General features: G+C 53.7%; 1 protein-coding gene across 4 annotated transcripts; it reads right to left on the reverse strand.

Moving 5' to 3' along the window:
• Window positions 1–27838, reverse strand: PDZD4 (PDZ domain containing 4). Of its 4 annotated transcripts, none has more exons than XM_010821566.4 (8): window positions 27485–27838; window positions 5796–6049; window positions 4738–4828; window positions 4208–4306; window positions 3731–3793; window positions 3204–3305; window positions 2940–3017; window positions 1–2714 (listed from the first exon to the last, which is right to left on the reverse strand). In XM_010821566.4, the coding sequence occupies exons 1-8, from the start codon at window positions 27542–27544 to the stop codon at window positions 1149–1151; spliced, it is 2313 nt and encodes a 770-aa protein (XP_010819868.1). In that variant the 5' UTR covers window positions 27545–27838; the 3' UTR covers window positions 1–1148. The 4 variants fall into 4 exon arrangements, with proteins under 4 accessions (XP_010819868.1, XP_005227750.1, XP_005227751.1 ...); XM_005227693.5 differs by having other exon boundaries at window positions 2907–3017; window positions 27485–27837; NM_001205543.1 differs by having other exon boundaries at window positions 989–2714; window positions 2907–3017; window positions 5814–6049; window positions 27485–27544.

The raw sequence follows: 27838 nt of genomic DNA on the forward strand, positions 1-27838 counted from the left end.
TCACCCTCAAAAGGCAGCTTGCTTTATTCTCACGACACTGGCAGGGGGCAAGGATGGGTAGCCTGTCTGCCTCCCATCTGAGGCCCTCTGAACTGCGGAAGGGTCCTGAGACCAGCTCTTACTGATACACAGGTCCCTGAGGGGGGCCCCCGTCCACACTGGCAAAGTGAGGTGCAAGGGCATCTGCTCCCCAGTCCACCCAGCTGGCAGCACCTGCCTGTCGCTCAGTGCCAGGGTGCTCCCTAGCTCCATATGGGTCTCATCACCAGGATCTTCTGCTGCAACTCAGGGGACTTGGCTTCTGGACCCCTCCTGCCACTCAGGAGAGAAGGCAAGCTCCAGGGGTGTCTGACATAGCCTGGGCTCGCTGATGTCTTGGATGGAGACTGCCCCTTACATCCCAACGGCCACCAGGGAAGGAGGTGACCTCCAGGGTGAGCATGGCAAGCCACACCTACACTCCCTGTCCCCACACCTCGGAGGGGAGGCCCCCTGCAAAGCTGCTTCCCCTTCTTTCCTTCATCTCCCCACCTTCCCTCCCACCCCCAAACCGCCCCCCGCCCATCCCTTCTTCCCCCCACCCCCTCCTTCCCAGCCATCACTTGGGGATTCCACCTTGGTCAGGCTGCCTGAAGGAGCTGCCAAGCTCCAGAGCAGGTCCACAAAACAAAAGAAACAAACCAAAACAATTAGCAAGCACAGAAAAGGGAAAGAGCCACAAAAAATCAGGGTTGCCTCTGTCTACAAATAATGGACATTCTCTTGTGCTTAGGACAGTCTTTCTTTGCCTCTCCTTTTCAGTAGACTTCCCTGTCCCCAAGTAGCCACTCTAGAGGGAAGTACATGTGTGTGTACATACATGTGCCTGGGTTCAGGTCACACACACACACACACACACACACACACACACACCCTACGGCTGAAGGGAGGCAGATACGTGTCTGTCCCCAGGCCAACTGTGGATGTGGTCACTCTCCCTGAGGAGAAGGAAGTTGCTGATGAGGAGAGGCATCCCTTCTCTGCAGGGGCTTCTGTCTGGGTAGCAAAGTCCCACGCTCACACACAGACACAGGCTAGATGCTAAGCGAGGGCAGGAGATGGGGATCTGGCCAGGTCACTGGACCCGCGCCCTGGAGCACAGAGGGTGCTCACACGGTGGTGACCGAGAGCAGAGGGTTGTAGACCCGCTTGCCGTCGGCCGAACGTGTGCCATGGGCCAGCATCTCCTGGATGGTGATCCAGTTGTCCAGGATCTTCTTGTTTCGCTTCTTCATGGTCTTGCGGTGGCTCAGGGCGATGATGTTGAGCTCGGCCTTGCTGTCTCCGTTCTGCTGCTCCCGAAGGCACTCCAGCCGGCTCTGCATCATGAACTCGCGCCGCTTCCGCTGCTCCCGGGCCCGGATCAGGTGCTGCTTCCGCTCTTCCTTGCTCCAGTAGCGGCCCATCTTCATCTCACTCACCGCATCATCATCGGTGGTCATGCCACTGCGCTCCTCGCGGATCTTCAGGGCCCGGGCTTTCAGGAGGCGGTCGCGCACGGGTCGCTTGGCCACGTAGCGGGTCCCATCGCTGCGCACTTTGACCTTCCACTCCATGCGGGGTGCTTCAGGGCCCACAGCCGCGGCCCCTCCACCCACCCGGGGGCCAGCGGCCACACTCAAGGGGCCGGGGCCCAGGTCTTCGAGGCCGCGTGGGGCGGCCAGCTGCAGGCAGCTGTGATAGTGCTCGCCCTCCTGGCCTGGGCCGCGGTGGTGCCGCGACAGGTAGGGGCTGCCTTCAGGGCCCACGTGCTCCAGGGCCACCCCTGTCTTGGGTCCGTGGCGGACCCGCTCTTCAGCCGAGTGCTGTCTCCGGCCCACATCGGGATCCCGGGAGAGGGATCGGAACTTGGCGGGGCTCCCCGGGGGAGGGGGGGCAGTGGCCTTGGGCTGGGCGGCGCCAGGGGCTCCCGTGGGGGTCCGGTTGAGGTTGGAGTTGCCCGCCGCTGCTGCCACCCGCCGCAGGGGGCTCTCAGGCAGGGGCTCGGCCAGCAGTGGGGTGCTGCGGCAGCTCTCGCCTGTGTTGTAGGCGCTGGTGCTGTCCTTGTCTGACTTCTCGGGCAGCTCAGAAATGTCAGACAGCTCGTGCTTCTTGGGCTCGCTGGCCGCCAAGTCGTACAGGCTCTCCTCCTCCAGCAGCCAGGCCTTCATGCAGCGCTCCCGCAGCTGCTGCATCTTCTGTGCCCGCAGGATGTTGCGGCACTTGAACTCCAGGTGCCGCAGCTCCTCCTCCAGCACGGCCAGCTCATGGCCCGCGCTCTCATTGCGGTTGACATCCAGAGCGCCGTGGCTGGCCGCAGCCCGGGGGAAGGGCAAGCCCAGTGGGTTGCCATTCTCCAGGTGACACTTGATCTCCAGGAGCTCACGGTAGCGCTCATACTCCTCGTCCGTGAGGCCTGGCACATCACCGCCGCCCAGCCCCGCGCCCTCGGCCAGCAGGGAGTCCATGCTGAAGTGGAAGTCACGGCTCTGTAGGGCGTCCCCTTGCAGGCCGAACTTGCGCAAGGGCCCAGGCGTGTTGGCAGTGCTCAGGGGCTCGTCCCCCAGCAGGTCGTGCTCGGAGCTCTCCTCGTTGCGGGTGCTCTCGTCTGTCCGGCCCACCCCACTGTCCAGCTCCTGGCTGTTGTGCAGGCCTGGGCCCGCCTCAGGGGCCCCTTTTTCCTCTTCGTGTCCAAGCTGGGGCGGCAAGAGGAGTCCTGCTCAGTGGGGGCCCCATCGGGTGGGAGGGCGGGGTTGGGGGGATGTCGCCAGGGGGTGGGAATTACAAGGGCTTCTTTTGGGTCTGCTGCATCTCCTACAGCCCCCCCAAACCCCTCCTCATTCTGCCCTCCAGCACCCGGTTCCCCACCCGCACCCCCCCTTCCTCACCTGCTGGGCTGGGGGGGATTTCAGCTTCCTCACCCGCAGGTCATCCTCATTCTCAGAGCCAAAGTCATCCAGGAAGTCGTCCCGGTCGCTGTCCTTCCAGCGCTTTGCCAGCTGCAGAGACAGGCCTGTGCTGTCCCTGTGGCCTCAAGGACCACCCCAGAGCACCCCCCTTTCATCAGAGCCCAGAGAGGGCAATGGGCCCTGGAATCGCACCCCCCTGCCCCCCATCGGTGCCAGAAAGCCCAAGCCCTAACCCAGGGTCGGGGGCCCAGGACACCTGAGTGGGCACACACCCACCTGGCTCTCGGGCCGGGCCACCAGCAAGGAGATGTTGGTGTTCTCCTCCTGACTCAGGATGGCCACCGCTTCCTCTCGGTTCTGGACATCCATGCCGTTTATCTGCAGCAGGCCAGAGACCATCAGCGGAGATCCTGGGGCTGGCTTGGGGGCAGGGCCCAGTTAAGCTACAGGGGTCCCCCTCCCCTGGAGCTGCAAAGCAAGCACCCTGGGCCAGGATGGGCTTTTGGAGTGTGGCAAGATGGAGGCAAGTGGAAGATGCCATGGATGGAGACCACCTGGCCCACCCAAGAGCACGTGTGCTCAGAGACACACGTGGAGTGGGAGACCTGCTCATGTCGGGGGCACGGAGGGACAGGCTAGCAAGGGGCCTGCCATGCCAGCAGATCCCATGAGCACACAGGAGCCGGGGGCATGGTTGTGCAGCAGGGAGGTAAGTCCTAGCCCTGGTTTCAGGTACGGGGGTAGAGGGTTGCCCAGCCTCAGGCTAGGCTCTGAGTGGGAGAGAGCCTGTTCCCCAAGCTCACCTGGATGATACGGTCTCCCTCACGGATCCGGCCATCTTTGGCTGCGATGCTGTTGGGATTCACCTGCAAGGCACGGGCATCAATGGGGCCTCGGCCCCCTCCACTAAGGTGCCCGTTTGGTAGGAAGGGGCAGTCTTGCCTCAGGGCAGCCCCACAAGCGAACAGGGGGCTGACTTTCTGAGTGCAGCAGACAGGTGAGGAGAAGGACCCCTGTGATTGCTGGGAAGGGCTCTTCCACTACAAGCCCGGGTCCTGTGGGGAGGACCAGCTGACTGCACACACACACACGGAAGCCATGGGCTGCCCTGGCCTCGCTGACCGGCAACCTCCCTGTGGTGCTAAGTGGGCTCCTTCTGAGCAGCCTTAGAGCCTCGGGGTGCCCTGGCCCCTCCTGGGTGCTGCTGCACAGGGAGGCTGCTGCACAGGGAGGCTGCATGGAGCCCTCAAGAAGACCCCTGCCCCCTCCCAGCTTCATACCTCTCCCACATAGATGCCCAGGTCCTCCTCCTCATCTGTGCGGTAGCAGACCATCAGGCCCAGCTTGTCCCGGTGGCTGCTTTTATACAGCTCTACCTCCTGCCGTGGGGGATGAAGAAACAGACAATGAGAAACTGCGGGGGGGTCGGGGGGGTGGGAGGGGGCAGCCTCGGCTCAGCCCTGACCCCAGGACTGTGTCACATCAGCCGAGCTCCCAAGGCTCTCTCTTACCATCCCAAACGGCACACAGGTCCCGTGGTCTCCCCTACCCCAGGAAACACCCAGGACACACACACAGAGGACACACGGGACTCATGGGATAGACACAGGCGCAAGACACAGACTCAGCAACACAAACCAAGTGAGGGATCTCACGCGTGCCCTCCCCGACTCAGCCCAACTTGGCCCTTGGGCCCGAGTAAAAAGCCACGCACAGGACAGGACCGTGAGGTCTGGCCACCTGGGGGCAGTGGGAGCCAGGCCTGAGCTGGGCGGCCAACAGCTATCCCAGGGCTGGCCACCCGTCTCACCTCGTACTCCAGCTCATCCATCCGGTCTGCCTCCTGCGGGCCGCCCTCCATGAACTCCGCTGGGTCATAATACTCATGACTGATGGGGGGGCTGCCCAGGAGAAGTGGGGCATCAGGTGGCAGCCCAGCTACCTCTTCCATACCCCTCCTGCGCTACACGCACCCAGGCAGAGACCAGGAATATATCTTGAACAGGATTGTGAGGTCGTCCGCACCGAGGACCCAGGCGTGCCTAAGCTCTCCTCACCCTGCCCTGGACCATTCCTGTCCTGACCACCAGCTCAATGCCTCTCACCATGCCAGTCAGCAGGGGCCCCTCCCAGCTGGCACTGGACCCACTCACGCAGTGCCCCCAGGAGTTATTCAGGCCCTGGAGGATGGCTGGGCAGCGGAGCAGGACCTAGTCTCCATCCAGAGGCAGCCCTCCTGGCCCCGAGGCTAACCTGGCCACTGCCAGCCCTTGGTCTGCCTCTCTGCAGAGGAGGGGATCACGGGACCACCTCCCTGCTGCCCGGGAGACTCTAGCGAAACGAGTCAGCGCTCACACGGTCATGAGCCATCAGGCCTGGAGGAGAGGCCCTTCTTCCGAGTGGGCAAAAGAAGAAAGTCAAAGGGATGGAAGAAGCTGAAAGCAGGAAGAGGAATGGAACAGACAAAGATGCAAGAAGATTTGAGGGGTGATGCTGGCAGAGGAGAAGAGAGAATGGAGGAGGAATAGCTGAGGACCCCAACCTTCCGGCAGCAAGGTCCCAGGACGGTCCTCCTGTGGCCCTGGGGGTAGATACAATGGGAAGCTTGCGTGTCAGACCCCCTGGGCCCAAAACCAGCTGGCCTCCAGCCAGAGGCTAGAAGCCCAGAGATTCCTGAGCCCGGGGGTGTGACAGTCAGTTCTGCAGGCCAAGGAGCCTGCTTTCTGCCATAGAGGGCACCCACTCGGGGTTTCCCCGCCATGCCCAGAGCTGCAACAACATAGCAGCTCTGGGTAGCCTGGGATGGCCGCCCCAGGTGGCATGCCTTCTCTGGAGGCAGGGCCCGGGGCCCTCCTAAGGGCGACTCACAGCTCAGATGGGACGAACGGCTCCAGGATGACCATGGGCGGGGTGGGTGGGCGCAGCTTGCCCAGTGCCATGATATGCTCGAAGGTGATGTCCGTCTGAGTGCCACTGTCCACCAGCTGCAGGTCGTGGCAGGAGCCATCCCCCCGGAGGCGGGGACTGCGTCTCAGCACCTGGATCACCAGGGGCTCCTTGGAGGCACGCAGGGCCTCCAGAGTCTGCTCCTGAGACAGCTTGGAGAGCTCCTTCCCGTTCACCTGTGGCAGAGACACGCCCCGGTGAGGACGCGCCAGGGCCCTGCTGACCCTGGCCCCCTCCGCCACCACATTGAGCCATCTGGGGATGGCAGGGCCACACCTCGAGGGCTGGGGGGCCTCGCCTAGAGCCCTGCTGGGCCACCCTCCTCCTCCTTCGAGCATCCGAGTTGGGAGGGAGAGCTTGACTGCCTTCTGCCAATGGAAGTCAGTCCACGAACAGGTTCAGATGCAAGGGCCATGAAGAGCAAAAAGGCTCGAAGGACTGGATCTCCATCCTCAAGGCAGCCAAGGCTTGCCACAGAGAAAAGGATGCCACACACCCGAGCCCAAGAGAGGGGTTGAGGAAGTGGCCCTGATAAGACCACAGTGTTCCCAGTCTTCAATTGTGACAGTGCTCCCCCAAGCTGGGCGTCTCCAGGAATGAGGGTTTTCACCAAGATGGCCAGTATAGTTACAAAATCGTGGTTTCGGGGCTGTCAAGAACAGCCCAGCCCCTGAGTATCGTTCCAGGAAAGTACAGAGTCCTAAAGACCCTTGGACAGCCGGTGGCTCCTCTGAGTCATGGAACCCAGATAGTCATCTTGTGGCTACCTGGATATGTCCTTTGTAGACAGCAATTTCAGGAAATTCTTTCCTCTCTCCCCAATTTTTCCATAGTCAGGAAAGATTTTTTAATCAGGTTTGTCTAATTATCAAATAAAGAGTTTTACTGTAGAACATTTGAGAAAGACTTAATCCTAAAGAAGAAAACAGAAATCACCCACAATCTCAAGGATGTAAAAGCTGTGACTGTTGGCATATCTCCTCCTTGGTCATTTCCCACTTTGTGACTGCAGGCAGCCTATTCATGGACCATCCACTCTGTGTTGGTTTGGTCTCTACTGTCTATCACTAGTGGTTCTCAATCAGAAAGAAGGTTGCAGAGACACCTTTTTTTGTACATTCTGTACCTATTATCTATGTATGTCTTTGTATAATCTAGGTGGTGATAGAGAACATTTCCAGAAGTGGAATTATTGGATCAAAGAGTATCAAGGAAACAGATATTAGTTGTAGAATGTTATCAGCACAGCCCTAGAGGATCAAGAGAGCCAGGGAGGTTGCAGTTATAAACAGAGGAGGGAAGGGAGGTGCGTGGGAGAAAAGGACCAGCTGCTATGTACATGACGGGGTGTGTAAAGGCAGGTCTGGCTAAGGCTGGGGGCCAAGGGAATGGGCAGACTGGCCTTGAAGCCCTTAGCAGAGCCAAAAGGGTCAAGGAATGTTTGAGGCATCCGTTAACGCACATCCAGTATCGACCTTTCAATGGTACAAGCGTACAGCTAAATGAATTATCTTAAAAACAAAGGCCATGAATCCTCCAAACTTATGGTTTTCTAACTACTACATTTTCCAGTTATATGGCCCCTTAGGGTTCCTTTAGTCTAGTGTGTCTGGAAGGACACGCCACAGGATGGTGGGTGGCTGTGCGTCTCTTCCCAACCCAGTGATCGGTGACGCCGGGGTGGTGGTCGTGGTGGGAATATTCACACCATAGAAATCGACAAACACTCCCAACCAGGGTTTTTCAGAACATTAACTGATGCCCCATTGCCCTTAAGTCCAGAAGGGGACGTGTGGAGCTGCTGCAGTCAGAATTTTCAGAAGGAGGCATATTTCACATTTTCATGGTGTGCAGTGGGATGCTCAGGTGACGCTGAGAAACACAGGGATGTACTTCTCCCTGGAAACGGTAGCCAGCCACAGCTTTGCTATGGAAACGGCCCAGGCAATGGGAGGGGAGAGCTGGGTGGGCTGGGATGTCAAGAGAGGGATGGGCACACACACGTAGATCCAGGCCACCCCTGTGATAACCCTGCAGCCATCCGATCCTTGACCCATGTGGTACCAGGCAGAAGCAGAGCTCTGGGTGCAGAGGCTTAGAATTCCGAGGCCGCTCCTGCCACAAGCGCCTGGGGCGCCTTCAACCTCCTCTCCTCCTCAGCCATCCCGTTGAGCCCCCAGAGCTAATAAGGGGCAGGAACAGGGCAGGACATGAGTGCCTCCCAGGGAGGGTGAGGGCTACCAACAAGATGGCGACATTCAGGGCAAGGATCAAAGAAGTATTCTGCACTTCTCATGCTTCCTCATCCTTCAGCCATGAAGAAGAGAAAGACATGTGTGCACGGGCCAAGCCACCATTCAAATGTCCCTGCTCCTGTCTGGACAGGTGTGAACCAAAGCCAGCCCATCAGAGTCCCCCACAAGGTAAGATCACAGTCTACACCCGCCAGAGGCACGCCCCACCTCCTTGGCTGGCTGCCACTGCTCCAAACCCACACCAAGCCAATTCGAAATGGACCCAAGTCCTAAATGGATCGAGCTTTAAAACTAGCTTGGACGAGTGAGATAAGTGTTTTTATGGTGCTGACATAGAGAAGCCATTTTTTCTTTTTCTTTTGGCCGGGCCTCACGATGTGTGGAATGTTAGTTCCCTGACCAGGGATCAGACCAGGGACTGAATGTGGGCCATGGCAGCGAAAGCACCCAGGCCTAACCACCAGACAGCAAGGGAATCACCTGGAGATAAAACATGGGCGAACAAGAATGGAAAAAGGTATCACTCTGACTGTGTTAAACTATAAGACTTCTGGATAACAAAAGACATCATAACTACAGTTAAGACAGGCACAGAATGGACACAGGATTATCCAGAATAAAGAACTCTTACAGAACAATGCCAACAAAGGTCCGTCTAGTCAAAGCTATGGTTTTTCCAGTAGTCATGTATGGATGTGAGAGTTGGACTATAAAGAAAGCTGACTGCCGAAGAATTGATGCTTTTGAACTGTGGTGTTGGAGAAGACTCTTGAGAGTCCCTTGGACTGCAAGGAGATCCAAGCAGTCAATCCTAAAGGAAATCAGTCCTGAATATTCATTGGAAGGACTGATGTTGAAGCTGAAACTCCAATACTTTGGCCACCTGATGCGAAGAGCTGACTCATTTGAAAAGACCCTGATGCTGGGGAAGATTGAAGGCGGGAAAAGGGGACGACAGAGGATGAGATGGTTAAATGGCATCACTGACTTGATGGACATGAGTTTGGGTAAACTCCGGGAGCTGGTGATGGACAAGGAGGCCTGGCTTGCTGCAGTCCATGGGATCGCAGAGAGTCAGACATGACTGAGCGACTGGACTGAACTGAACTGAACTAAACAGGACACTGGAAAAATCCAGAACTCAGTAGGGAAGCAGGGATTCTAGGAAAAGGGACCCTGAACCCTTTTGAGGAGGGTTGAGGAGATGCCCCTTCAGGACACTGGGATGTAAATACCAGAAAGAGTGCAGGTCTGCCATTGGTAAAATGGATCCAAAAGTTGTGGTATATTCGTACACGTGGTTTGTGGCAATACACATGCTTATGAACATCACAGATAGGAGAAAATGTACCTCGGGGTGACAAACCTGAATCCCCCTGGACAGGGGAGGGGAGGGATGGGTCAGGGATGGGAAGAACAATGAGACCCACAAGGCCCACCTCGAGGTTGGATGGCAGTACACACGCAATACTCGAGAAACAATTCAGAACACATCCACATGGAGGGACAGCAGCCGTCACCTATTAGGATGTGGAAGGGGTGAGACTTGGGGCGCAGAGGTTTCTGGCCCGGGCGTTGTATCCTGGGTGAATCCTTTAGCCTCCCCCGTTTCCTCATCTGTCAGGTATACATCTCTTAGTGCCCGTTTTCCAGGACCAGCCAAAAAACACTCAGAGCAGAACATGTCACGACTATCCATTCACCCAGACATGCCCACCACGGTTGGTATCTCCAGCTGGTGAGGGGCAGGGAGCAGACTATATATAGTAGGGGCTGGGGGTGTGTGGATGGTGGGTACCCCTGGGATGGGGGGAGAAGGTGGGGCTTTGGCTGAATTGGAGGGGATTCTGGGGTGGCAGCTGTGGAGGAGGTGGAGATGGTCTTGGCACTCCAGCCAAACTTTTTCATTTGCTGGGCCCCTGTGGTGCCTTCTCTCCCTCCAACGCCCTTCTTTCTTGCTTCGCGGACAGCTACACGCACTTAAGGCGAAATGCCCCGGTGTGTCCCTTCCAAGCCCAAGAGTCACGCCAGGCCTGGCAACCCCCCTACCCGCCCAGGGAGAATGCCAAGCAGACGCTTTCAGGGTGACTCGCCTTCCATCAGGTTCTGGAGGCTACCCATGGGCCTTGCCTCCCAGCGTGGGAGGTCAAAGGCTCAGGGTGCGTGTCAGCGGGCCCAAGGACCAATGGCACAACCCTGGCTCAGAGGAGAAGCGCTCCAAGTGGCCCTCAGCTCTGTACCCGTGTCTGTCTTCCAGGCAGAGCTGGGGCACCCGGCTTCTGCTTAGACCCAGAAGCAATCCCCAGTCGGGGGCACTCTGTGTGGGCCTGAGGTGTTTCACCTCCGAACACAAGATGGTCAACTTGCTGGAGGAATCTTGATAACTACAAAGAACCTTGCTAATGTTCATCATATCCTTTTATCCAGTATATTTCTTATAAATAATAGATCCTAAAATAATCAGAATTTATATTACATGAATGATAAGGATATTCAGAACAGAGAAGCATTCATTATTATTTATATTGTGCGAAAATACAGCAAACGTCAAATTTACCATTTTAACCATTTCAGGTGTACAACTCAGTGGCATTTCATGCCTCCGAACAGTCATGCAACCATCACATCTATTTAATTCCAGGACATTTTCAGCCCCTAAAAGGAGACCCCCTACCTATTCTCTCCAAATTCACCCCACCCTGGCACTCAATCTTTCTTTCGTGCAATTGCCTCTAGACATTTCCTAAGTGGAATTCTACAACAGGTGGTCCAGTATGTCTGGCAGTTTTCCACAAAATGTTTTCTAGGTCCACCCATATGACAGCAGGCATCAGTACTTCATTTCTTTTATGGGTAATATTGCAACCTATTCCAGAAAACTGCACTGAGTGGATAAATCGGTCATCCCTCAACACACGTTGGTTTGTTTCTACATTTTGGCAATTGTGAATCACACTATGGTGAACATTTGTGTCCAAGGGTTCATGACCCTGTTTTCAAATATTTGGGGCCATATGGTCATTCTCTATTTAATGTATGGAGGTACCAGCATTATTTCTAATGCCAAAAACTTTACAGTAGTCTTTAGTACAGGTGTCTGCCTCATGGAAATGTACAGCTGCCCTACCAGAGTCTTCTAACAAGCGTTTCTCAAAAAAGATACAAAATGACACATGAATTCTGATGACTATCATGTAAAATGCATGTTTAAGGTAAAAGACTGCAAAAGAATATATAGAAACATTGTTCCAGGGAAATGAAGATCTGAGAATTTGCTTTCTTCCCAACTTTATATACCATGGCTAAATTGTTTTTTGAAAAACTGTTTATGGACTTCAAAAAGATAGCATTGCTGGACAAGTCTCATAATAAACTATCAAGCACCTCTGGGAGAGCTCAGTGTGAGCCCAGTTTCGAGAACTGATGGAGTGCAGGTGGGAAGAGAGATATGTGCCCACAGGAGCATCGTAGTGCCATAAGTATGCAGCTTGGAGAGTGAACCGGGCTGTGAAAACTATTTGGAATGGGCGTGCCTGATATATATATTCATTGGTACCTGCATCAGTATTATTACACAATCCTTTCTTTAAAGACTGGAAGGAAATTCATGAAAATGGAAGAATATCAGCAGTGGTCGGGGCTTTCCTCATAGCTCAGTTGGTAAAGAATCTGCCTGCAATGCGGGAGGACCTGGGTTCAATCCCTGGGTTGGGAAGATCCCCTGGAGAAGGGAAAGGCTACCCGCTCCAGTGTTCTTGGGCTTCCCTGGTGGCTCAGCTGGTAAAGAATCTGCCTGCAAGGTGGGAGACCTGGGTTGGATCCCTGGGTTAGGAAGATCCCCGGGAGAAGGGAAAGGCCACCCACTCCAGTATTCTGGCCTGGAGAATTCCACGGACTGTATAGTCCATGGGTCACAAAGAGTGGGACACAACGGAGCGACTCCTCCAGCAGTAGCTGGTTATCTCTGGGAGTTAGTATTTCTAGGTGACTTTCGTCTTTTGTTCTTTACAGCATTTTCTCCTGTAAACATTACTTGGCTACCTAGAGAAAACAGACAAGAACAATCTAGCCTACCTAGAGAAAACAGACAAGAACAATCTAGCCTGTGCCTTGCTCTGAGTTTTTTCCCGAGGCCCCAGGCTCAGGGGCAGCTTTGTATTCCCCGCCCCTGGGCAGGCCTGGCCCGGGGCTGGGGGGGTGCAGCCTTTGGGCTCAGGCCCCTTGGGAGCAGTGGTGATAAAGTCACATCAGATTTCACATCCAGATCTGAGCTGGGGAAGCTCAGGGGAGGCACGCTCTTGTCCAGGTGTCCCTAAAATGGAAGGGGCAGCTCCCAGGACCTTGGATCCCCTGAGTGGATTGCAGTTTCCACCCTTAGGGGAAGTGGCCAGGAGGGTCCCAGGCCCACCCCAGGGAACACCAGGAAGCTGGTTCTGGAAGGCTCGAGAAGGGCCTTGTCATGGGGCTGTCAATTAGTCTCAGGCCTAGGGCAGGACCGAGCAGACTCCCTCCCACCCTCCATTTATTTCCCCCATGTGCACCCTGCCACCGGCTCTAGGTCTGCATTTGCAGAAGGGGTTTTCTGTGGGTGGCCAAGGAATGGGCCCCGAGCTCCCCCAGCCCCATGTCTGAGTAGAAGGCAGCAGGAGGCCCCAGGGATGGGGGCACACTGACCCACGAGGCACCAGTCAGAGAAGGGGGAGAAGACAGCAGGCCCCCAGGTCTGCCTTCAGAGGGGGGCCCTGCCCACCCCAGCCCCTCAAAGTAAGCCAGGCCCTGGGGTGAGACCCCTCCAACAACCAGAGGGCAGGTGCCTGTGGCAGCTGGGAGAGGGGCGAGAGTGGGAGGAATAGGGGAGAGGAGACACAGTTGGCACACAGCTGGCGCAGGGACTGGCTCAACCCAAGCTCCAAAGGCTAAGTGGGAGGCAGTCGTGGTGGGCAGGGGAAGACCCTTCTAACAATCCAGGGTGTTGGGGAGGTTAGCAAGAAAGGGGAGGTCCCCCCTCACCCCCTGGCATCAGAGGCTGAACCGGGGCAAAGAGTCTGGGTGCCTGGGTCACTGCCCACTGCACTGAGGAGGGCCCCAGGGGGTGAGGACAAGGATTCCAGGCACAAGGTCCTGCTGTGCTGTCTCCACAGGGCTTCTCCGGAATCAGAGGGATTAGAAGGAGCACAGTAAGGGAGGGCATGAGGCTGCAGGAATGTCAATGGAGAACAGTGGATGTGGAAAACTCTCTAGAGCTGCCATACAATCCAGCATAACCACGAGAATGGAAAGCAGGCACCCTAACAAAAGCTTGTACACAAATGCTCATATCGGCACTATTTTTTTGTTTGTTTGTTTTTTGGCCTCGTGGCGCAGCTTGTGGGGATCTTAGTTCCATGACTAGGGATTGAACCTGGGTCCCAGCTGTGGAAGTGCTGAGTTCTAACCGCTGCAATGCTAGGGAAATTCCAAGCAGCATTTTTCTAAATAGGCAGAATTTGGAAGCCTCCTCCATGTTCACCAGCAGATGGATAAGCATAATGGGGGAATGTCCACCCGGCAGATCATTCCACCATATAAAGGAGCGAAGTCCTGATACATGCTAATAATACAGCATGGATGAATACAGCCCAGCAGCCCAGCCAAGTGAGAGAAAGTAGGCACAGAAGGCCACATGCTGTATGATTCCAGAATAGGCAAACCCATCAAGACAGAAAGTCGAGGAGTGCAAAGAGAGAGTGGGAGAGCCTGCATAATGGTAGGAAGTTCCCTTTGGGAGTGACCACCATGTTCTGGAACTAGGTGGTGGTGACAATGACACCACATTGAAAGTACTCAAATATCACTAATGGGAAACTTTATGACATACATCGTTGCCCACAATAAAAAATTAAAACTGCTCCCTGAACCCACAGAGACCACAGGTGCCCTCACAGAGATGCAGGTCACTGGAAAAGACACAGAGCTGGGGGATAGGCAGGACTTGGGGAACTGGTTTTACTCAATGCAGATCATTTTTTTTAAAAAAAGTTTTTAAATTTGTTAATTTTTGGCTGTGCTGGGTCTTTGTTGTTGCAAGGGCTTTTCTCTAGTTGCAGCAAGCCAGTGCTACTCTCGAGTTGCTGTGCACAGGCTTCTCATTGAGCTGGCTTCTCTTAGCACATGGGCTCAGTTGCTGCACAGCATGTGTGATCTTCCCGGACCAGGGCTCGAACCATGACTCCTGCACTGGCAGGCAGATTCTTCACCACTGAGCCCCCAGGGAAGCCCCGATGCAAATCTTGATCTCTGCTTTGAAGTTCCTAAGACTTGCAGATATCCCCCACTCCACCTACATGCGTCTCCAACCAAGCCACCAAACCAGTGTCATATGACCATTGTTGTTGAATTCAAGTAGGGATTGACTGTCCTTGACTTAAAATGCTGAAGTGAAGTGAAGTCACTCAGTCGTGTCCGACTCTTTGCGACCCCATGGACTGTAGCCTACCAGGCTCCTCTGTCCATGGGATTTTCCAGGCAAGAGTACTGGAATGGGTGGCCATTTCCTTCTCCAGGAGATCTTCCTGACTCAGGGATCGAAGCCAGGTCTCCTGCATTGTAGGCAGACCCTTTATAAATGCTGAGATGGAGGTATATAAGCCAGGGATTGAGTGTAGGAGGAGATAAGAGGCCCAAGGAGAACCCGAAGGCACCTTGACATTGAGCAGTTGCAGAGAGAGATACAGAGCTTAGTCACCCAAAGAGAAGGAAAGTGAAGAAGGGAAGCTGGGCAAGACAGTGTACCAAGGACGGGAGGTTGGATGGGATCAGGACGCAGAAGGACCCTCTAGATTGGTTAAAAGAGGGCAGTCGGGGAGGGGGACGCCCAGCCGGCCTGTATAGACTCAGCCTTTGGGAGCTTTTGCAGAGAATGGGGTGGAAGGGGCTTTGGGGTGTGGGAGAGCCCTAGGTTTGGTTTCTACCAGGACAGACATGTGAGAGCATTTGAATGCTTGTTGGGAAAGGTAGGTTCAGAAGACGAAAAATTTTTAAATGCCAAAAAAGAGTGAGGGTCAGACCTGGAAAAGGTAGGGGGTATATGTGGGGGTGGGGGGGAATCGAGGGAAACACGTGGTGGGGGGCAGGGGGCAAGAGCGAGGCAAATGGCGGTGGAGCAGCAGAAGGGACATTGGTGTCCGGTGGGACATGGTGGGGATATGAGGGCAAAGAGAGGACACAGGAGCAAGGGGTCAGGGAACAGCAACGCAGACAGCTCGGCGACGCAATGGGGATCAAGCAGGGGCCTGATCAGCGAAGCCGGAGGCACGGCCCCACCTCCCGCCCGCGGCGAGGCGGCCGCGGCCCGGGAGGGGGCGGGGCCGAGGCGGCAGAGGGCGGGGCCCGGGCGCGCTCGCCCCGCCCCCCGGGCGCGGAGCCGCAGACAAAGAGCGCGCCGCGGCGGCGACGCGAGCAAGGCTGGGTCGCCCAGCCGGTCCGGTCCCCCGCGCTCTGGCCGGGTCTCTCCCGCGCTTCTCGGCCCGATCGACGGCCCCTACCCCTCTGGTCCCCCGCCCCCGCCCCCAGCCTTGGTGGATGTCCGGCCCCGGCTCTAGGAGGCTGGGGGCTTCAGGTGGAAGGCCCTCAGCATCCGTCCCAGATGCTCGGATTTGAGAATCGCTGAGCGGGGCGAGGAGGGTAGTCTGAGAAAAGAGCCCTGGGCCGGATGACTGGGGGTCCCACAGGCCCCACGGCCCCCTGGAAGGTCTGGGGAACGCCCCTTTCACCCAGGGTCAGGAGAGGAGGAGGGGGTTGACGCCATAATTCGAGGGGCGCCCACGGCTGGATTGCCTCTCCCAATCCCACTCTGCGGATTGGGAAACCGAGGCCAGGCAGAACAGAAACCAAAGTTAGCCTCTGCACCCAATCCCACCGGCTAGCTCAGCTCTGCTGTCGCCAGTGTCCAGGGAACACCTTGGATACAGCTGGGTGTCTGGCTCCGCGGGACCCAGAAAGGAGACGCCCAGAGCAGGGCAGGCTCTTTTCCGGGGCCCAGAAAGAAGTCTTCATTCATGCCTTCCCATCTCTGGAGCTGGAAAATTGTCAATCCATAGGGCCATCGGCACATCTGTCTACGGCATCTGCCCAGGGACGTCTGCATGCCCCTTACCCAGATCCCAGGCACCTGCTCCCTCCTGTCTCAACACACACATTCCCAAGCAAAAAGCTGGCACCAAGCTTCCCCTCCCGGGAAATCCTGACACCCTTAATGTGTTCAGGGATTGAACACAGACACAATCATCTCTCCAATTATACTGCTAATGCCCTTATAACCTTTTTTTTCCCCCAGATCCAGGACCCAATCAAGGATCACACATCTGGTTCTTAGGTCTCTGAAAGTGAAAGTGTTAGTCACTCAGTTCAGTTCAGTTCAGTTCAGTCACTCAGTGTGTCTGACACTTTGAGACCCCATGGACTGCAACACACCAGGCCTCCCTGTCCATCACCAATGCTCAAACTCATGTCCATCAGGTCAGTGATGCCATCCAACCATCTCATCCTCTGTCGTCCCCTTCTCCTCCTGCCTGCAATCTTTCCCAGCATCAGGGTCTTTTCCAGTGAGTCAGGTCCTCACATTAGGTGGCCAAAATACTGGAGTTTCAGCTTTAGCATCAGTCCTTCCAATGAATATTCAGGGTTGATTTCCTCTACTGGTTTGATCTCCTTGCTGTCCAGCGAACTCTCAAGAGTTTTTCCAGCACCACAGTTCAAAAGCACCAATTCTTCAGTGTCCTCAGCCTTCTTTATAGCCTCAGTCCTTCCAATAAATATTCAGGACTGATTTTCTTTAGGATGGACTGGTTGGATCTCCTTGCAGTCCAAGGGACTCTCAAGAGTCTTCTCCAACACCACAGTTCAAAATCGTCTCTCACTGTTTTCCATTGTTTCCCCATCTATTTGCCATGAAGTGATGGAATCAGATACGATGATTTTCGTTTTTTGAATGTTGAGTTTTAAGCCAGCTTTTTCACTCACCTTTCACTTTCATCAGAGGCTCTTTAGCTCTTCTTTGCTTTCTGCCATAGGGTGGCGTCATCTGCATATCTGAGGTTATTGATATTTCTCCTAGCAATCTTGATTCCAGCTTGTGCTTCATCCAGCCCAGCATTTCTTATGATGAACTCTGCATGTTAAAAAAGCAGGGTGACAATATACAGCCTTGTCGTATTCCTTTCCCAGTTTGGAACCAGTGCGTTGTTCCATGTCCGGTTCTAACTGTTCCTTCTTCACCTGCATACAGATTTCTCAGGAGGTGTGGTATTCCCATCTCTTGAAGAATTTTAACAGTTTGTTGTGATCCACACAAAGGCTTTAGTCAATGAAGCAGAAGTAGATGCTTTTCTGGACCTCTCTTGGCTTTTCTATGATCCAATGGATGTTGACAATTTGTTCTCTGGTTCCTCTGCCTTTTCTAAATCCAGTGTGAACATCTGGAAGTTCATGGTTCAAATACTGTTGAGGCCTGGCTTGGAGAATTTTGAACATTACTTTGCTAATGTGTGAAACAGTGCAATTGTGCAGTAGTTTGAACATTCTTTGACATTGCCTTTCTTTGGGATTGGAATGAACAATGGACTAGTTCTGTGGCCACTGCTGAGTGTTCCAAATTTGCTGGCATGTTGAGTGCAGCACTTTCACAGCATCATCTTTTAGGATTTGAAATAGCTCAGCTAGAATTCCACCACCTCCATTAGCTTTGTTCTTAATGATGCTTCCTAAGCCCCACTTGACCTCTCACTCCAGGATGTCTGGCTCTAAGTGAGTGATCACACCATTGTGGTTATCTGGGTCATTAAGATCTTTTTTGTATAGTTCTTCTGTGTATTCTTGCCACCTCTTCTTAATATCTTCTTCTATTAGGTCCTTCCCTCATAGCTCAGTTGGTAAAGAATCCGCCTACAAGGCAGGAGACTCTGGTTCGATGCCAGGGTCAGGAAGATCAGGAAGATCTGCTGGACAGGGGATAGGCTACCCACTCCAGTATTCTTGGGCTTCCCTTGTGGCTCAACTGGTAAAGAATCTGCCTGCAATGCAGGAGACCTGGGTTCAATCCCTGGGTTGGGAAGATCCCTTGGAGAAGGGAAAGGCTACCCACTCCAGTATTCTGGCTGAAGAATTCCATGGACTATATAGTCCATGGGGTCACGAAGAGTCGGACACAACTGAGCGACTTTCACTTTCCACTTTCTGTTAGGTCCATACCATGTCTGTCTTTTATTGTGCCCATCTTTGCATGAAATTTTTCCTTGGTATCTCTAATTTTTGTAGAGATTTCTAGTCTTTCCCATTCTATTGTTTTCCTCTATTTCTTGGAATTGATCGCCGAGGAAGGCTTTCTTACCTCTCCTTGCTATTCTTTGGAACTCTGCATTCAGGTGCATATCGTTCCTTTTCTCCTTTGCCATTTGCTTCTCTTCTTTTCTCAGCTATTTGTAAGGCCTCCTCAGACAACCATTTTGACTTTGCATTTCTTTTTCTTAGGGATGGTTTTGATCACTGCCTCCTGTACAACATTACAAACCTCCATCCATAGTTCTTCAGACACTCTGTCTATCAGATCTAATCCCTTGAATCTATTTGTCACTTCCACTTCCACTGCTCAATTGTGTCTGACTCTTTGCCACCCCATGAACTGTAGCCCGTCAAGCTCCTCTGTCCATAGGATTTTCCAAGCAAGAATACTGGAGTGGGTTGCCATGTCCTTCTCCAAGGGATCATCCTGACCCAGGGATCAAACCCATGTCTCTTATGTCTCCTGCCCTGGCAGGTAGGTTCTTTTACCACTAGGGCCACCTGGGAAGTCTCTTAGGTCTCTAGTCTCCTGTATCTACAACAACCTATGCACTGAAAAACAACTTTCATGACACTGACCTCTTGGAAGAGTCCAGGGCACTGGCCTCATAGCAAGTCCCAGGGTCTGGATTCGCTTCCTTCCTTCCTGGTTACATTCAGCTTAGGCCTTCTGAGGAGACCGGCCACCCTGGGCAGGCTGTGTCCCTCCCCACACGGTGTGAGGGAGGCTCAGTGTGATCACTCAGTCTCTCCCTGGTAAAGCTGCCTTGTCCCTTCCTAATGCACAAGTCATCTGGGTGATATCTTGAGACCCAGGGACTCTTTTCCGCAACAACTTTCATCTCATGGTTTGACCACCCAAGGATGCTCCCCAGCTGGATCAGTTCAACTGGATGAATTACACTGGTGGCTGCAAAATGCCTTCATTTGTTAGAATTCTAGCAGGGAAACAACACTACATGCCAACAACATATGACTGACCCAGTGAATGGTGTGCTCCCAGTTGAGGCTGCCTGGACAAGCTATACCATCCACCCCTAAAACTCTACCCACCCTTTCTGCCCAGGGGCAGGATCGGAGAGAATGAAGCACACAGGAAGCCTTCATCTCAATGGATCCTTTAGTATTGGGGTGGTGAGTGTGTCTGGGTTCCCATGTGAGCTACCTATGGGTTATTGGTAAGGATGTGGGTGACGTGAAGAGGCTCAGTGAGCTGCACGTGGCCTGGAAGAGCAGATTATGTCCCTTGGGGGCCGCACATGGACAATCATCCCTGGAAATTGATTTGATAGATATGAGCTGAGGCCTCCTCCCTTTTATTTGTAATAAACTCTCTTGCTAGGTGATACTGATGGAATTTGTGGGTTCACGGATTTATCCAAAGTCCCGCTCAAGGTCCTCACTGCTCAGTGTAGGCTAAAACCAGCAGCACGAACATCCATCCCCTGGGAGCATGTGAGTAATCTCAGGCCCCACCCTGGACCTGTTGAAGCAGATTCTGCATTTTAACAAGGGCCTCAGGGTAGTCGTGCTGGCCCAGAGCGCCCCCTTGAGGAACCGGGACTTGCAGGCACCTGGAAGGGATTCAGACCACAGGCAAGGGCTTCACAGGGTCTCTCTTCCCACCAAGCCCTCCCCAAAGGGTGGGTGGTGCCCACCCAGGGGCAAGCTGAAATCCGACCCAGCAGCCCTGAACCTCCTGCCTTTCCAGGGTTGAGCAGGCCTCTCAGGCACCTCTCAAGTCCTGCCTGGAGAGAGGCTGGGAGTGAGGGATGCCCCACTGAAGCCACATTGGACAAGTGAAGCAAAGCACTTCCTAAGGTCATCCTTGGTTGTGTGCTCACAGCTTCCCACCTACGTACCTCTGGGCTAACCTGGTTGGCCCAAAGGCAAAGGCCATGTCTTGCAGTAATCCAAATATTCTCCATAAAGACTGAAATATTCTTTTCATTCAAATGAAGCCTTCCTCAGTGATCAATGCAAAATGAAAATATTCCTTTTATTTCCACTGCTCAAAGCAAGCTTGAGAAGAGACAGACTGCACTAACAAAGAGGGGCGATGCTTTGTAACATCTGAAGCCAGCTCTGAACCCCAGCTTCTCGGTCTTTCTTCTTTTGGTGCGGCTCATGTGCAGAAGGACTCAGTGTACCTCCATCTCAGTATCTGTCCAGTGCCTGACTCATCTCATATTTTCTACTTCACAACTCAGGGCCCGTCTGGTTTTGTACCCCACCCTGTGGGATCTTAGTTCCCGGACCAGGGGGTCCCCAACACACTGCCTTGGAAGGGCAGAGTCTTAACTGCCGGGAGGGCCAGGTAAGTACCCCCCACTTCTTTCTTGTTAGGAAAACTCTCACGATAATATTGGACATTCTTCTGTCACTGGACATTGTGACAGTTTCATGAGGAAGGCCTTCTCCATCCACTTTCCACTCCTTAGTGCCTGATCAGATGTTCACAACCCCTCGCCCACCCAGATGAGATTCCAGGGGACCAAATGCCCTGCTGATTTCTCAATGGCAGTGATGCCAGGAGGCAGGCCCTCTGTATTCCCATGTGGCACATGTAGAAGCTGAGGAACTGAGTCAGGGAACCATTCAGTACCTCCACACACTGTATTCCCTGGCAGGGGCCCTGAAGGAGAAGGTAAGAAAGATTTACTTGGCCCTACCAGGGGCCCCTGCTAAGCTAAGTGCTCCCATGTGCTTTTGGTAAGAAAAGTGCTTTTGTTAAGTGTATGTGTTGTTCAGTTGCTATGTCGTGTCTGACTCTTTCGACCCTATGGACTGCAGCCTGTCAGGCTTGTCTGTCCTCCACTATCTCCTGAAGTTGGCTCAAACTCATGTTAAATTGAGTCAGTGGTGCCATCCACCCATCTCATCCTCTGCCGCCCCCTTCTCCTTTTGCCTTCTTGTTTTTAAAGCTTTACTGGAGTAAAATTGCCGTATGATCAGCTGCACGTATTTAGAGCATACGGTTTGAAAAAGTTTTGATATCAGGGGTATGTGTACATCTATAAAGCCATCGCCACAATCAACAGAGTGACCATCTCCATCATTCCCAAAAGGGTCCTCCCACCCCTTCCACCATCCCTGCAAATACTGACCTGCGTGCCCCCCACCTGCTTTTTTTTTTGAGGCCAGCTTGCAGCATCTCAGTTCCCTGATCAGGGACTGAACCTGGGCCACTGCAGTCAAAGCTCCAAATCCTAACCACTAGGGCTTCCCTCAGAGAAGGTGATGGCACCCCACTCCAGGACTCTTGCCTGGAAAATCCCATGGATGGAGGAGCCTGGTAGGCTGTAGTCCATGGGGTCGCACAGAGTCAGACACGACTGAAGTGACTTAGCAGCAGCAGCAGCAGGCCATCCCCACTGGCTGCAATGTATGAGACCCAGGTTTAATCCCTGGGTCAGGAAGATCCCCTGGAGAAGGAGATGGCAACCCACTCCCAGTATTCTTACCTGGAGGATTCCATGGACAGAGGACCTTGCCGGGCTGCAGTCCATGGGGTCTCAAAGAGTCAGACGCAACTGAGTGACTTAACACTTTCCTTTTCAGGCCACCAGCATCCCCCCCCCCACTACCACCATCTGCTTTCTGTCACTATAGTTTGCCTTTCTAGAATTTTCTATCAATGGCTCAGACAGATCCAGGACAAGGGGTCATGGTGTCAGACAGAGAGAAGGACACAAGCCCAGCAAGCAGGGACACCAGGAATGGCTCTCGAAGGCTCTTTGGTGTCTCAGTGTACAGTGACCAGACTATCGTCCTTTCTACCCTTTGTGACCTGGCTTCTTCCTCTTCCTAACAACCTGCATGACCCGGCCCCCCACTAAGGGTCATTTCCAGATTTTCCAAGCTCTCCCTGGGCCCCCCAGGCCCCTAGCACCCACATTTGGTTAAATATCATTGGAAGATAAGATTGGGACAACAGAAATGGAACTGGGGTTCTGACAGGCTGCACTTCTGACATACCTGTGATAGACCACATCAGAAGAACCCAGGGCCAAAAACACCACAGGATCACCTCAGTGGCCACAGAAAAACCATTCAACAAAATCTAACAACCCTCCATGATAAAAACACTCAAACTAGGAATAGAAGGGAATTTCCTCCACCTGATAAAGAACATCTATGACAAACCCGCAGCTAACTTCATACTCACAGGACAAAGACTGGAAGCCTCCCCACTTAGATCAGGAACAAGGCAAGGATGCCCACTGACCACTTCCATTCAACAGTGCACTGGAGGTGCTAGCCAGAGCAAGTAGGCAAGAAAAAGAAAGGCAAGAGACGGGACTTCCTTGGCCGTCCAGTGGTTAAGACTCAGTGCTTCCATTCCACAGGGTAGGGGTTCAATCCCTGGTTGATCCAAGAACCGCAAGGCTCCACCAATAAAATGAAATGAAAGGAAGATTGGAAAGGAAGGAAAACTATCTCTACTATATATAGGAAATCCTGAGGAATTCACTCAAAACAACTATTCCAGCTAATAAATGGGTTTAATAAGGTTGCAAGATACATGACCAATACAAAAAACTGAATTGTATTTTTATACAGTGGCAACAAGAAAAATGAAAAGGAAATTAAGAAAACAACTCTTACAATAAAATCATAAAGAATAAAGTACTCAGGAATACATTTAACAAAAGTACAAAACATTGGTAAAGGTAATTGAAGACCCGGGGAATTCCCCAGTGGGCCAGTGGTTTGGACTTTGTGCTTTCACTGCCAAGGGCCCAGGTTCAATCCCTAGACAGGGAACTAAGATTTCACAAGTGGGATAAAAAGACATCCCATGTTCATGGGTAATACTCCCCCAAACTCAATGTAATATTCAATACAATTTCAATATCTATTCCATGCAATATTCAATATGAATTCAACCCAATTCCTACAAAATCACAGCTGGCTTTTCAGAAAGTGACAAACTGATTCGAAAATTCATATGGAAATTCAGGTGACCCAGAACAGACACCTGAATCTTGAAGAGTACAACAATCTTGAACAATCTTGAAGAGTACAAAGTTGGAAGACCCACACTTCAAAATTTATTTACAAAGCTCTAGTAAAAGCTGTGGTGAAGGCATAAAGATAGACATTTCTCCAGAAAAGATAAGCAAATAGTCAATAGTACAGGAAGGATACTCATCAGGAAATGCATTTGGAAAGCACAATGAGACAGATACCACCTCAAATAATAGGTTGGCTCTAATCTAAAACGTATGTTGGAGAGGCTGTAAAGAAATTAGGATCCTCTTACACTGCTGGTGAGAATATAAAATGTAAAATGATGTAGGCTTTGTGGAAAAGAGTTTGGCAGTTCTCAAAATAATAACCATAATTACCATATAATCCAGCAAATCCATTTCTGGGTATTTACCCGAAAGAGTTGCAAGCAGGGACTCAAACAGATATTTGTACTCTCAGGTGCACAGGATGACTGTTCACACTAGCCAAAAGGTGGCAATAAGTCAAATGTCCATCACTGGATGACGATAAATATTATGTGGTATATAGCCACACAATGGAATATTATTGAGTAATAAAAAGAAATTTCATACCGAGAACATGCTACAATGTGGAAGAACCTTAAAAACATGATAAAAAAGTTGGACAACAAAAGATCAGGTATTGGAGAAGGAAATGGCAACCCACTCCAGTATTCTTGCCTGGAAAAGTCCATGGACAGAGGAGCCTGGCAGGCTGCAGTCCATGGGGTTACATGACTGAGCATGTGTGCATGAGGGTGGAGGGTCACGGGTTGGTAGCAATAAACTGGTAGAACTAAAAAAAAAAAAAAGATCAGGTATCAAGATCAGGTATCATACAGTTCCTAAAATGAAACTGGTTCCATTGAAATGAAATGTCTGAAACAGGCAAGTCCATAAAGACAAGTAGACTAGTGGTTGCCAGAGCCTAGGAGCTATTGGCACGAATGGGCATGTGACTGCTAATGGGTACAATGTTTCTTTTTAAGGTGATGAAAATGGTCTGGAATTGGTGATGGTTGCACAATTCTGAATATACTAAAAACCACTCAACTTTACATGTTGCAAAGGTATGTGGATTATACATCAATATAACTCTCTATGTGTGCATTTTTTTAAAATACCTGTGAATCATCTGGAGAAAAGGGTCTGGAATCAAGGCTGGAATAGAGACTTGAGACTTCTTAACCTGGGGGTCAGAGGCCTCTGGGGACCTAGGAAAGAGCCTCAGGGCATAAGGAAGCCACATGGCAAGTGGTGTAGGTGTCCTTGTGTGTGTCTCTGGGCTGCACTGTGTCCTGGTGGGGTTCCTTATTTTGGTAAGATGCTGGGGCCACAGGCACATATGGACAAGCCATGGAGAAGCATCTCTGAAATCGGGAAGTACCAGAATTTAAGTGGCAGGTAGGCAGAGGTCCTGGAAGCTGGTCTTCTGGACAAAAACTTTCTTCCCTCTGAAAAGAGGTTCAAGCCAGGAGAAGGTCCCTGCTAGCCAACAGACCCGGAGTCATTTGGGATAGCTAATGGCTTTCCCTTCTCTCTAGATTTTTTACAATTCAATTCTCTTTGATTTTCCTTTGAAAGGACAGTTTCTTTTCTAAAAAACTGCAGCCATACTGTGTAACACAGGGCACTCCACTCTGTACTCTGTAATGATCTATATGGAAATAGAATCTAAAAAAGAGTAGACGTAAGTATAAATAATTCACTTTGCTGTACAGCAGAAACACAACAATATAAATCAACTATAGTGCAGTAAAAATTAAAAGATCAATGTAAAGATGTAAAAGGTAAAATCAAACTACATCCAGTCTCCGATTCTGTCCAAACTTCTATGGGAGCTTTAAAAGGGATCAATGTCCCCAGGGCCTGGTCGGTGAGGGCTGGCAAAGACTAGGAAAGGAAAAGGACCCATCTCTCGGGGGAGCTACTTGCCTAGGGCTCAGGGGTCTCCCTCCAGGAGACCTGGCCCAGGACTTCCCTGTCCAGGTTCACCTCAAGCCTTCCTCTAACAGGGAGCCTCCCTGAAGGCTAACCCAGCCAGACCTGAGGACCCCCACTCCTGCCCTGGGGAATCCAGAAGATCACAGCAGCATCCTCTCCCAAGCTTGGCTGGCTCAACTCAGGCCTGCAGCGTGGGGCAGGTTGCCTTCCACTTTCCACACATCCCCACTGGGTTGGCCCTTAATGAAGGGCTACTACCATCAAGAGCCAACTCAAGAGCTTTGGATTTGCTTGCTATTTGATGGAACGATTGCAAGAAAAGGCAACCGTGAAGATGGGATGGCATGGCCTCATCGACCAACGAGGGCAACGCACCTACCGCTCCCAACCTCCTTCCCTGCAGCCTTGGTGCAGACCACTGGGATTCCACAGGACCGCCTGGTCTAGTGACCCCAACCTGGGTCATTCCCCAACCCGATCGCAGGAGGAGGAAATAGAAATAACCAGACCAAAATTTCCAAACAGCTGGAAGGAGAGATGAAACCAAGCAGGGGGCTGCGGTTGGGGGTGGGGGGGGGGGGCGACCCCTGGGATTCCACCGGAAGGCCTCCTCTAGTGATCCCAACCTGGGTCATTCCCGAACCGGATCGCAGGAAGGGGAAAAGGTAATAGCCAAGCCAAGATTTCCAAACACCTGGAAGGACAGATGAAACTAACCGCGGGGCTGGGGGGCGGGGGTGGGGGGGCTGAGCAGAAAGAAGGCGGAGAGCCACGAGCAGGGAAAGCAGAAGGCCTGCGCGTCCACGGAGACCGGCCTGGGACAGGCGGGGAGGAGCGCCACCAGACTGGGGCAAGATTCCGCGTCCCACCCGCCGCCGGCTTCTACCCGGGTGGGCCCAAGGACCTACACTCCCACCACGTCCTCCCCCGTCTCCCCCGCGCCACCGCCAATGCCTGCAGGAGGTTCCCCAATTTTCCTAAGGAGATCCCCTTCTCCCAGCCAGCACCTCTCCGACCTGCACGTGCGCCCGGTCCGGACCAACAAACCCAGAGTAGAAACGTATACCTGGGTGAGCCCGGCCTGCCCCTGGGTCCAGATCCCCTCCACCTTTGACCTTGAACTCCCTCCACGGAGCCCGGGGGACGTCTCAGACCAAGCCATCCAGGACATGTCTCTAGACGGTTCTCAGGGCTCACAGAGAAAGTACACACACACGGGGTGGCAGGAGCCTCCGCGCACACACAGACGGGGCACAAGCACGCACTCACGAAGTCACGCCACGCACAAGCAAAGGAGCCCGGCTCCGGGTCCGAGAGCGCGACCTGGAGTCTCCCATCTCTCTGGGCGTAGAGTACTGCCGGGTCCACGCCCCCACCCACCGCCCAAAGGCCCTGCGGGGCACAGGGCGGGCCGGGCACCGAAGGCCGCGGGCTGCCCTTCTAGTAGACCCGGCGACGGCCGCTCACCCGAGGCCCTGAAGGCCTGGGAGCCCACCGTTGGCTTGGGCAGGGCCGGAGCGGAGAGGGGTTGCTGGGGGAGGTACCTGATCGCGCCGGCCGGGCGTCGGCGGGGTCCCGGGGCGCGGCCCGCGGGCCCCCGTACCCCTGCCCCACGGGGACCGCGATTTGCCCCCGCCTCCCGGCGCTCCGAGAGTGCCCACCTCCCTTCCCCAGCCCCGAGGCCAGCGGGGCCAGCGGGGCCAGCGAGATCAGGGAAACGCAGGCCGTTGCTATGCAACCCCCGTCCCGCGCCGGCGCCGGCGGCAACTCGTTTCCCGGCTCAGGGTCCCGAGGTGCTCGCGCAGCGGACCCGGGCTCAGCCCAACTTCCCGACCCGGACCGATCGGGATCCAGGGCTCGCCTCGCAATCAATCGAGCGCCCCAGGGATGCGTCCCGTACCCCGATCTCCACGCAGGGACTCCCATCCGCCCCCACATCTGTGCCTGGTTCCCACGGACACCAACATCCAGCCGCCCTAGAGACGGAGGACGAAAATGCCTCCGTAACCTTCTCCGCTCGGGGCCCTTCGGCCCCTCCATCGGGCCCTCCCCTCCAGGTGCCGCCCTCCCGCCCCTCGCCCCCGCGGCCGGGCAGCCCTACCTGCAGCATCACTTTGTACTGCTCCTCCGGCTTCTGGACCACGCACATATTACATCCCATGGTGCCGGCCGCCGAGGGGAGGAGGGCGGCCACGGGAAAACGCCTTTCACTGGCCCGATCGCGGGACCTCGGGCCCCGGGCCGGGGCCGGGGGCCATAGCCTAGCTCGGGGGCGGGCCGCCTAGCGGGGGAGGGGGGCACGCCCCCGGGGTGGGGGCAGCTCCACGCCTCTCCGGTTAACCCTTAGCTGTCCGCGGCCCGGCGCGGGCATGCTCCCTCGCACCCCGCCAGGAAAAAAAAAAAGGGTAGCGGGGGATGGGCGGGAGCGCGGGGCGTTGCACGGCTACCGCCCCCC

The sequence above is a fragment of the Bos taurus genome, chromosome X (assembly GCF_002263795.3).
Source record: "Bos taurus isolate L1 Dominette 01449 registration number 42190680 breed Hereford chromosome X, ARS-UCD2.0, whole genome shotgun sequence".
NCBI lineage: Eukaryota > Metazoa > Chordata > Mammalia > Artiodactyla > Bovidae > Bos > Bos taurus.